The sequence below is a fragment of the Eurosta solidaginis genome, chromosome 2 (assembly GCF_040869045.1).
Source record: "Eurosta solidaginis isolate ZX-2024a chromosome 2, ASM4086904v1, whole genome shotgun sequence".
Classification (NCBI taxonomy): Eukaryota; Metazoa; Arthropoda; class Insecta; order Diptera; family Tephritidae; genus Eurosta; species Eurosta solidaginis.
This window is the reverse complement of record NC_090320.1, coordinates 225,928,542-225,940,972: the sequence shown is the minus strand read 5'-3', so window position 1 is coordinate 225,940,972 and position 12,431 is coordinate 225,928,542. Positions and strand designations below refer to the sequence as shown.

General features: G+C 40.6%; 1 protein-coding gene across 5 annotated transcripts in view; it reads left to right on the top strand.

Moving 5' to 3' along the window:
* Positions 1-6,170, top strand: part of LOC137240648 (uncharacterized) — a 169,517-nt gene extending 163,347 nt beyond the window's left edge. For all 5 annotated transcript variants that reach the window (XM_067767158.1, XM_067767161.1, XM_067767160.1 and 2 more), the window contains exons 4-6: positions 672-803; positions 884-1,181; positions 4,982-6,170. In XM_067767158.1, coding sequence (XP_067623259.1) covers positions 672-803; positions 884-1,181; positions 4,982-5,184 — 633 coding nt within the window. In that variant the 3' untranslated portion in view covers positions 5,185-6,170. The remainder of the gene's footprint in view (positions 1-671; positions 804-883; positions 1,182-4,981) is intronic.
* The last annotated feature ends 6,261 nt before the right edge of the window (positions 6,171-12,431 follow it).

Sequence of the window (12,431 nt, the reverse complement as noted above, 5' to 3'; positions counted from 1 at the left end):
GAAGAGGCAAAGTGATACAGTCACGAAATATGGAGAAGCTAAAGGAGCAGATTCCACTCTTCCAACTTCCCAGAGATGACACGAGGAAGATAATTAAGTTTGAGAAGCGCTTCAAAATAGAGCTGGGGAACAGGTGTGCGTGGGCACCTCCAGGATTGAAGCGCTTCACCAGGAACACACTATAATATGGTACTCCGATGGCTCGAAGGTACCGGAGGGCATAGGAGCGGGGATCTTCGGCCCCCGAACCAAAATATCCCTAGCACTCGGAAAATATCCGAGCTTCTTCCAAGCCGAAGTTGCCGCCATAAGCCGGTGTGCAGGGATATACCAACGAGAAAATCGCTATACTCAGCGGCAGTCAGGCTGCGCTCAAGGCATTATCTTCAGTTGAGATTAAATCATCAACAGTCCTTGAGTGCGTAGAGAGGTTAAACAGTCTAGGAGTCAATAACACCATCCGACTAGCATGGGTACTTGGACACAGAGGAGTAGATGGTAACGAGCGAGCGGACGAGCTTGCCGGGTTGGCAGCGGCCGGAAAGCCAATAGGATCCGAGCCCATCGTGCCAATAGGGTCACATACAATAAGGGAAGAGTTTAGACAAAAAGAGGCGTGCCTCAGAGAACAGAGAACCACTTTTAATTGTCAAATTTTATATATTTTTCAGAATACATGGATGTACCTGAGCATTGGTTTGATATTAATATTGAGCTCGACGCTTGTAACGCATATGGTGCTTTACGCTGAAGAATACATACTAGTGAACAAGCACTCAAAAGATACACTCTTTACTACGGCGGTATGTTAAGTGCTAAGTCATAATAGGATCACTTAGATGATAATAACGATATTGAAATTTGGCAAATTGTTTCTTTGCAGATACTCGGTTATATTTGTGCCATTGAATCATTAATTCTGTCTGGTATTTCCTCATGGCCATGGACACAATATTATCGGCAGGTGCCCGACGATTGCAGCGAAATGTATATCGAAGATCGTGAAATGACACCAATGAGCCCAATCGAAAGTACTGATGTGCCGAATACACACCATCAAAAAGAACTTAACAATCGAAATAATAGCACTGCACACAGCGAAACAAATCACAATAATCAGCAACAACAATACAATCGAATATCATCGCCGTCGTCCTATAATCAAAAGCCTTATATACCTGGTATGTAATTCAATTCGTGAAGGAGGAGAGGGTTTGTAGCATGTATAGGGTCGCTTTTTGAACCTCTATTGTGGCTCTTAAACACCTTTCGAAGCGCAGATTCGAAGTCAGGTACTCTGTTCGCCCTGTGTTGATGACGCTATACTACTATGGCCGTATGATCTCCGCTCAAATTGCCCTGCGGCACTGAGCCTCCTTGCTGGTGTAAACGCTATCTTCTTTGTCACCAGATCTACAGGTGAAACGTGCAGAATGGCATACAGTGTAGCTTTCTGCCGTCGCAGCAACCGTGTATCCGTAGACTAAAAAACAGTCCCGTTTTGGAACCGTCGCCCACCCCGGTACCACTTTCGCATTACTTCAGGGTGGCGTTACATATTTCTTATTTTTTAAGAGCCTACTGTTGTCCCTGCGTCCAGGTTCCCGCTATTTGCTCTGAGTGTCGATTTAATCGCCACTGTTTCGCATGCTCATTTCTCTGCGCTCCCTCTCAGCATCCATCAGGCGTTTCATGACTATAAATGGCATTTTGCTCATTGTAGTCCAGCACTCTTTCTTGTTTCACATTTGTGATACTAAATTTCTCGTGGTAGGTTCGTCCCCAAAGACTCTATGCAAGTCTTTCCTCGTGGAAACGGGAGCAGTGGAACAAGACGTGTTCTGCGTTTTCTAACTCCGTGGTACACATTGGGCAAAGAGGATCTTCCTCTATCCTACGCTTCCATAAATATTCTTTGATACCGCCATTTCCACTCAGTATCTGCGTGAGATGGTGGTTCAGTTCGCCGTGCTTCCGCTCATTCCATTGAGCTACGTTCCAAACTAGCGTGAAGGTCCAACACCCTTTACTCGAGGCATCACACTGTTCTTGCCACTTAGCTATTGTTTGTGTCCTTGCTCTTTTCTTGGCTTCTTCAGATGGTCGCTCGATATTAATGTTATACAGATCGGCCATTTCGCTTGCCAGTAAGTCCACTGGGATTTTCCGGGTTACAACCAGGATCGCGTCGTCGGACACCGTCCGATAAGCACTTGCTATTCTTAAAGCAACAAGTTGGTATGCTGCTAATATATCGTTTTGATGGGTTCGTTTAGATCCATACCACACTGGTGCTGCGTATAGTATTATTTACTTGATTACTGTGGACAATAGCTGACGTGTAGCTTCGCTCGGACCCCCAATGTTATCTCCCACCGCTCTGAAGTGCTCTTTGAAAGTTAACTTAGAGTCAACGTGTACTCCTAAGTATTTTAGAGAATCCTTTGAAGTGATTTGGTGATCCCCGACAGAAAAGACTAACTCGTTCGCCGACCGTTTGGAGCTTACTAATACCACTTACGTCTTTTGGTTAGCCAACTCCAGTCCCGTATTGGTCAGCCATTCCTTTATTCTTTCCTACGGCGTCATTACATTATGCTTGAAGCAGGTCCAGTTTCTTGGCCACTACTACCACTGCTACATCATCAGCAAATCCAACAATTTGCGTGTTTTCTGGTAGATCAATCTTTAGCACCCCGTCATATATTACATTGCAAAGCGTTGGACCGAGAACAGATCCCTGTGGGATGCCTCCATTGATTTTGTACTCTTTTGCTCCTTGGTCCGTGTCAAAAAGAAGTACTCTGTCTTTAAGATAGCTACCTATTATTCTGCGTAAGTTAGCTGGTGTGCCGAAGCTTCGCAGCGCTGCCATTATCTGCATCCAGTTCGCAGTGTTAAAAGCATTCTTGATGTCCAACGTAATCAGTGCACAGAACTTCCTTTTATTTTGGCATCCAGAAATATCGTACCCTCTCTAATTTGAAGTAGGTTAAACAAGGACTCCATATTATAGAATAGGCTTTACAGTCGCTGTAAATACTCAATGCGAGAAATAGAGTGACGGCGATAGACCCCTCTTACACCCCAACACTTTTTTGCAGGCATAAAGTGCCTTGGAGGTGACTTCACTCTCTCCACGTTAAGTTTGCACGAAAACTGACTGTATATAATGATTCCTAGATATTTTATAAGAGGTTTCTCTTGCATCATAACCCAATGGAAAATGTGTGTCGAAAAGCGCTTCAATCGACTCTCCAGTATTACCTAAGCATTCCCCGTTCTACATACCTCTTTCTTAGCCCCGGACTATGTTTCCCCTTGCTACGACTTTCCTCGACCACACTGTTTCGCTAGTGCGAGACTAGAAACTTCACGCTTGCCGATTCTAAACAGATCCCTATACTCGTCCGGCACGCTTCGCTTTCCGCTACTTTTACCAATTTTAACATCTGTTTTACCAGTCTTCTTTGAAAACTCAGCTCATTCCTCCACCATGGCGGCTTTGCTTTTCCTCGGAATCTTCTTAGAGGGCAAGCTCTGTTATACGCCGTCGTAAGCGTCTTTGATGGAAACCCATTCGACTCCTCCAGTTCCTCCACATTAGAAACCTCTTTAGGTTATCCCAGTTTTGTTTTTACATATTTCTGTGTGCCAAAGTAAAAAATAGTAAGAGTTGAGTAAAAGTGTGGATTATTTCTAGTTATATTAAATAAATAAATAAATGCAGGGCGCGGTAACCTCCGATGAGATTTTAGGCAGAGCTTCTCTTCCAACACTTTTTTCTAATTAAAAAAAATTGTGTTTTGTAATACGATCGGTTAAAATATATTTATATTTTTTGTTGAATTTTTCATATGATAATCGGATCTAACCGCTGCTTAGTGCAAATGAAATAATTGTTTCTAAATTTTTTAATGTTACTTTGTCAGGGAATCGAACCCAGGGTCTTCGCTGTGATAGGCGGAGCAGGCTACCACCACGACACCTAGTTTTATTATGATCTGCTTTTCACACAAAGATAGTTTTGCTTCAAGAAAGTCCATTTTTTTATATGGAAGAAAAAAATTCCCTTCTTCCCTCAAAAAAGGGAAAATTCTCATATCTTACGTCACTTATTAAGGCCGCGACACAATGGAATTTTTCATATTGATGCGTTTAACACAAGCTTATGCCTCCCAGTAACATCGCCACAATCAACCAAAATGTTGCGTTTATAAACATGAAGGAATTTCAGACTTGGCAATTTAAGTTTATTTCGCTTTGCCTATTCACATAGAAAATTTTGCGAAGCACTGTTATAAACATTCTCCCTATACAACCAAAGTACTAGCTAACATTTTTGTGTTGTTGTTCTTGTTGTTGTAGCCGGCACGCTCTGGTAACACAGCATCATTAAGGTGCTAGACCGACCATCTTGGGAACGATTTATATTGCCACATTAAACCTTCAAGCCATCCCTCCTTGCCCACCCCCAAGTTCCATGAGGAGCTTCGGGTCGCCAGACCCTCGTCTGCTAGTGAAACGGGATTCGCCGCTCGAAGGTGAGGTTGACAATTGGGTTGGAGAAGCTATTTTGCTATATTGCACTACACAGCCTCTTTGTGTCGTATTCATTTGTTATATTACAGTTTTGATTTGCGAAAAATGCTAGAAAAGTTACCAAGGAGTAGTAAAAAAAATTTCACTTCCAAAGTGTGCCTGCATCCTTGGCCAAAGCAAATATGTCAAATTCTTTTTCTTAAGGTTACTTGCAACAAAATTTGAGAGTTGGCAACTTTTTCATATCAGATGGCGCCAGTATCGCTCAATCTACCGTTCTCCATAAAAATACGTACAATCTTCTCATAATGCATTGGATTGAGTAAGACACATCCATATGAAAAACTGCTTATATGACGGGGCTTTTACTTCTAGACTCGGCATAAAAAATAAGCATATTTCTTAAAACAAATCATAATTAAGTTTTTTTTCGTTACAGCCAAAAGACCCAATGAATTAATTAACCAAAGGCCAACACTGGGTCACACACAAACAACCAGGAAACCAAATACTCGTTACCGTGAAGGCTATCATTATCAACCAGTTGCGTCAACGTCCCGCCAGAGTCCCACATTCGTTTTAGGCGATGAAATTGGGGCCGGCCCATCCACATCCCGATCCAATGATAATTCTAGTGCGTGATAGTTTTTATTCCTCATATAATGCATAACAATAAAAAATTAATAAATAAAAAAAATTGCAAAAACAACAAACAAAGAAACCAATAACTCGTTCACAATAAAAAACAATCCCATTGTCATTAAAAAAAAAATAATATAAGAATAAAAAATCATTAAAATTAATTATAATAGCAACTGAGAGAAAGAATGATAATAAAGCAAATAAAATATTAATTTATAAAATAAGAAACAATAATCTATCTGCGTGTATGAAAAACAATTTAAACAGCTGAATTTCGATTCGGACACGAATACTGATGAAAACAAAAAAAAACAAAATTATTATTATAAAAATAAAAACAAACAAAATGCATTTGGTAATTGTAACGAATTGTTTATAGCTGAAAACATAATAAAAAAAATATAAAAAATTACTAAAGTGAAAACGCAAACAATAGCAACAATAACAAATAATAGTTTTTAATGTGTGTGAAAAATAACGGAACATAATGAAATGAGAAAAAGGCAAAACCACTAAGAATTCAATGAATTTAAAAACTGCAATAAATGCTGATGCTAATGATGATGACGAAGATGATGATGATAATGAAATTAAGCGGACAAAGAATAATAATAAAATAAGAAAACAAAATAAAAGTAGGAAACGATCAAACATATTTATGTTAGGTAATAATTCAAAAAATTAAAAATTCATTAAAATTAAAAATTATAAACCAACAAAAAAGAAAAAAATAACGAATTATCAATTTGTGTGGCGATTGAGAAAGTTGGCTGCGCCAGCATTCTTCTTAGTCCCCCCACACTCCTTGTTAGAGAGTGTACTGCGTCCAGTAGAAATTAGAAATCATTATTAAATAGAGGATTCAAATTTTTGTGAGTCCCATGAAGAATACGAAAAAAAATTATGATGCTGATAAAAAATATTTTCTGCAATTTCTTTTTAAATAAAGTTCATTCAAAAACAAATAAAAAATTTTGTTTTATTTTTCACCAACTGAGCATGTTTTTAGGCTGTAGAAATGTTGCAAAAGTTCAGTTCGATTCTTAAGGAACAAACACGTTTGACTTTTGCCTCGAATAGGATCATTCTTTTGTGATGATGATGATAACCATGGACAATTTTATGTTGTTGTTGTTGTTGTTGTAGCAGTGCTTCACCCCATCTAATAGCTGCGACCGATCACAAATTGTCATCAATATCCTCTAACGGGAATCCAAGGAAAGATGCTGTTTCAACAGGGGTGGACCATAATGAGAGGGGTATTAGAGGCGTTGGTTCCACATTACAATTAAAGAGATGGTTGGTGTTATGTGGGGACACATTGCAAGCAGGGCATACATTTTGTATGTCGGGGTTGATTCAGGATAGGTAAGAGTTTAACCTGTTACAGTATCCAGATCGAAGTTGAGCTAGAGTGACTCGCATTTCCCTGGGGAGTGTGCGTTCCTCTTCCGCAAGTTTGGGGTATTGTTCTTTGAGTACTGGATTCCTGGCATAAAGGTCCGACGCCTATTTGTGGAGTTCACTGAGGACCTGCTTTTGTTTTTGGGCTTCATACGGCTGAGTTCTCAGGTGCCGTATTTCCTCATAATGCTTACGGAGATGACTCCTTAAGCCCCTGGGCGGTGTTGGCTCATCAATCAGATGTCTGTTGGGACGCCCAGGTTTATGGGTATTCAACAGAAACTGTTTGGTTAGCATCTCATTTCTCTCCCTGATGGTGAGTATTCTCGCCTCATTATGTAGATGGTGTTTTGGGGACATAAGAAGACAGCCCGTGGCGGTTTTGAGAGCAGTATTTTAGCAAGCCTGTAGCTTCTGCCAGTGAGTAGTTTTTAGGCTTGGCGACCATTTTGTGGTGTAGGACAGTCGGTAGCGTAGTGCCATCGACATGGATGTTCAAAATGGTCGACATTTGGGACGTCCATATTGTAAGTAATTCTTCTTGGTTTAGATGATTCGTTTCTAAATTTCACCGATGCCTGTCGGCCACCCAGATAATTTGCGGTCCACCTTTTAAGACATGGGGGAAGGATAGACCCTTCCAGGTCTTGCAGTAACGTGCCATGGTAGACCGTATCAAAAGCTTTTGATAGGTCTAGCGCAACGAGTACTGTTCTTTGGTAGGGGTTTTGATTTAAACCGCAATTTATAAAGAAAATTGGTAGATGCCCTCGCAAATATAAACTCTGACGTCATTTCCCTGCACGATATATGATGAATGGAATAAGTTATAGAAAGAACGTTTTCTGACGTCTACTTTAGCTGCCATATAGCGATAGAAGAAGGTGAAGAAGCGCCAAAGCAAATTCATTTGCATCAAAGCCAAGTTCTTCTAAATAACAGAGCTACTCATAAAAGCTTTAAACCCCCTTCGCAAAATTCATAAACTGAGTAAGCATCATAAACTTGTATGAAAAATCATTTCATTTCATAAGTTTCCATGGTAACGTAGCAATTGAGAGCTTGAGCGAGGTGCAGGGTAAAACAAAAAGAGATGTAAATTACGTTCAACCAAATGAGTATAGTAATATCCTGGCCGGAATAAATATTCAAGGAAGGAGGTGAAATATTTTTAAAGTTAATACATATCCTCATATGTAAAATATGATTAGACGAGCGCATGCCTTCAGTTGTAACGCTCTACCCACCACCCCTACGCAGGCGCTGGATACTCTTTTTAATGTGTTGCCAATAGATTTAATGGTCAAGCAATGTGCGGCCTTTTCTGCTCTACGGCTGCGGGAGTTATCCGGCTGAAGAGATAATGTGGTTGGCCATGCAGCCATCCTTAAGTATCTGGATTCGCCTTCGTCAGACTATTGAAGTACGAGGTTGTTATCCCGGATATGGCTCCAAACTGGATAAAAAGGTAGGCAGCGGGGTCTTTGCACCTCAACTAGGGTGGAATCTATCCTTTAGCCTACCCGATCATTGCAGCGTCTTCCAGGCGGAAGTGGCTGCTATAAATGAGGCCGTTGATCACCTTAGGAATGCTGTTCACGGCTATAATAAAATTTGTATTTACTCTGACAGCCAGGCTGCACTAAAAGCGTTTGGATCGGTCACATGTAAGTCCAGGACACTGGAAAAGTGCCGCAAATCTCTTAACTAGATCGCTGAGCAAACGTCCCTAATTCTGGTATGGGTGCCTGAACACTCGGAAATACGTGGCAATGAGATGGCTGACAAACTTGCAAGAGGGGGCACATCCGCTCTGCTTTCGTCGTCCTTGAAGGGATTGAGCATGCCGCTCGCTACCTGTAAGCTTCTTAGGGAAGCAGGTGTGAGATGGAGCAATCTCGTATCCTTCTACAGCACTAAGCTTGTGTGGCCTGAATACGATACGTACAAGAATTCTCCTTCTTCTTAGAAGGGGGGACATATCTCTGGTGCCATGCAAAAATCGAGAGTACTCCATGCATGCATGTATGGAGTACTCGCTATGGACCAAGCGAGTGCTCTAAAACTAACCACAATTCATACAAAAAATATGGTCCAATTAACATTGCGATGTCCTAGGACCGGACCATATACTCCAGCTCCGCATTACATCAGAGTAATCCATGGAGTACCCAGCTCCGCATTACATCAGAGAAATCCATGGAGTACCCACAGTCCAATAAACATTGTGTAGTGATTACAATCGTTAAAAACGAGGAATGGTCGGCTTACAACATGTTCGTGTAGAAACATGAGTTGGTCCATCGCTGCATTACAGTGGAGTAGAATGGTAAGTACTCCAGTGGACCACATGGTCCAACGATTTTTGCAGGGTGCTTGGACTTATAACCGGTCACATAGCAATCGGGAAGCATGCACAACGGCTGGGTGCTCCCTATAATGATTACTGCAGGAGCTGCAAAGACGAAGACCGGAGCGACTCGGGACTTTTCCCGACCAAGGACTGCCATTTCAGTGTATTCCCATTTAATTTGTTGCGTCCCTCCCACAAATTGTCATCCTCCCAGCAGCTCCTTGCAGCGGGACTGCTCCATATTCTCTTGCTGCGGGAAGGTATCGAACCCAATCCGGGTCCGTCTCCTGATCCCGGTCCTGAGAAATGGTTTTGCTGCATCTGCCGGAAAAGAATCTTTTTAGGACGGTCATACTCTTGTCAGTGTGTCTCGTGTAAGGGATGGTTGCATTGGGCAGGTTGTTCTGGGCTAGACCCCAAAACCAGACGTCCACGTAACTTCTATAAATCTTTTGTGGCTCCTTGCTGTTCACGTCCTAGGACGTCCCGTAGTCTGAGCCCTAGCGCCCCCCCCCCCCCCCGCCCGCTACCTTCCAGCAGTCCCGCTGCTCAGCAAGCCACAACAAGTACCCGCTGATGCTCGCGCCCCACGGCGCCATCAACTCACACGGCTGATCCCACTCATACCTACAATCGCCGTAGTAGAGTCAGGAGCAATGCCGAGCATCAGCCCCTGCCCCCGTCTTCTTCTCCCCTCTTTTCCGGCAGCAATTGTGCAGGTCATGGAAACAGACTCTTAGTAAATAATGTGTATTTTATTTTTTATTTAATATATATTCTTGAAATAAAAAATATATTGCTAATGGATATGGTTTGTGTGTTTATTTTTTTAAATATGGCGCAGACCGCCAATTATATTAATAAATTCTACTTCTAAAAGCTTCGCTCTTTGGGAAAATATCGTTATTTGATAATACAATTACTGGAGTTCTCATTACAACAGCTTCACCTTGATACTTGATTTTAGCGTTGCAAGTATCTCCTCCTAATATACATTTAAGCGTTTCAGACACTGAAGGCTCCATTGTTGGTTCATTCCACAGAATAATTCTTTTATCTACACATTCCATTAGGGGAAATGTGCAATATCTGTTTAAATTACCCATTTGACCATAATTGATACAGTAATGAAGGATAGCATCAAAAAAAAAATGTTTTCCTGAATTGTATATAAATACAATTTTTGTTTGGTACTTTCTTATCTAGAACATTAAATAAATTGATATAAAATGATTTAATATTTTCTTCATTATTATTAAATTGATACTTAATTAATTATTTTAATACATGAATAGAATATTCTAAATTGTAATAATAGTATTTAATGTTACATTGTGGTGCATTGAATATTAAATGTTGAGGATCAACATTAGTAAAATGAGTATATAACTCTTCTATACTTAAATCATTATAAAAGGCCCCATGAATTTTCATTATATTTATCATTAGAGGGCTCATCCTATTAAAAAATTTCCATTGTGAGTTTAACCACAAAGAAGTTGAAAAAATTTGGGAAATTGGCGTTACTGGGTATTTTTTGAGCCAAACCAGTAATTTTTCGGCCTTTCCATCTTCTTTGTTCCCTCTAGTTTTGTTATATTCGCTGCCACATTTTTCAGTATCTTTTGAATGGTCTACACGGGATCCAGAGGCGAATTCGTTAAGAAAGTCGATCGAATTTCCGCCTCCTTCCGCCAGTTTTTCTTTTCCATCTTTACAATTTTGGAGAAATTGTATACATCGAGCTTTATTACATGGTACCCAGTTTCTCCTGGCGAGGTCCATGAAACAAATTTGTCGTTCGTTCCTCTCGCAATAGATTGCGAGATTGACCCAGTGTTCGATTGAATATTCGACACTGGCAACAGTTCGTCGAGAAAATCGTCTTTCAACTTCTTCGTTGCACTTAAATCGTTCGATGGTTGAACATCGGCAAGAATAGTTGTGGTAGGTGCAGTCATGGATAACATGGAAATGTTCTCCATGACTACAGACGATGAAGACAGCTCCTCTGTGCTTTTCTCGTAAGTCTGAATAATCGAATCGATTAAAGCCTGAGGGAGTTGTCTTCTCATAAATGTCGTGTACGACTCTTCTTTTCGGAGGTAATTCTCGAAAGCACTGAACGAACTCTTCTTTAATACTATTGAATGACTTTCCATTTCTCTCACAGTACATGATATTAAGTTGTGGATCTGTATCACTAATCTCTTCATCTCTAAGTTTCTTTGTTTTACAAATATTCTTTCTACTTTCTTCAACACTAAACTTATCTTGACTAATAATATCGGATCCCAAATTAATTCCAATAGATCTAATAGATACATTGTCTTGGAGCCAGCTTACGACGTACTTGGATTTAAATCCAATAGTTGACATCCTTTGTTCACTTCTTCCTCGTCCGAACTTTCCTATCAAGATCGCCCCAATCGACAGAAGCGTGTTCAGATCCTCGTTAAATTGGAGTACTGGCTCTATTGTTGTTGTCTGGTTCGGTATTGGGATCGGCGTCGGTACTTTTAGCTTGTTTAGAAGTACCAGGTTTGTCATCAGCATTCAATGGATCGTTTTCAAATTGTAATTTTATACGTTTATAATTTTCTGAATTTTTTGAATAAGCTCTGCAAATTTCTTTATATTCCGGAGTTTTATAAAATTCGGATAATGTCTTATATTTTCCTTCTTCTTTTAATTTACGAAAAGTTTCGTGAATCTCATGTTGACGCTCAATGTATAATTGTTGACCCAAATTTCTTTTCATTATTTCTTTATTTCCTCCATATAAAACAAGACCATATTTGCCTAACAACCGTCCAAAATCAAATGGATTTTGTATATTATGAAAATGTCTTATCCCATCAAGGTCTGCAGCTCTGATATCACCATCTGTTTGTGCCAATGCATAATCAATATCATGAATTTGAGCTATCAAATCTGCTTCGTTATATGGATCACCTTTGTATATACTATTGCCCGGTCCGAGATATTTAAAACCTGGCACGTTTACCATAAGCAACTGAATAGATCGAGTTTAACTACGCAGTATTTATACAATATTTTTATTTGTTTATACCAGTTTATATATACATATTTTATTGCGCAGTGGAAAATTTCCAAATTAAATTTGAGTATCATGTCGTAAAGAATATCACATAACACAACCACCTCCACCACCACTCAAGTGTGGTGGGCAATTGTGTAGGTCAGGGAAACAGACTCTTAGTCCCTACCTCCCTTTGCACTGTTTGCCAGCACAGAATATATACGTTTGCTACATCCGCCCAATGCAGCTCCTGCCATGGACGGTGCCACTTTCCTAGATGTTCTGGACTCCGCGACGGCAACCCCCCGACGGGTTTCATTGCGCCATGTTGCCAGGCTGCATACCTAAACACACCGGGTACCCCAATGCCTACCCAAAGACGTCTAGTCCCAGGGCCTCAACAGCAATCGCGTTCTGGCCTTCCACAACCCAGGTGTAGTCACCCGT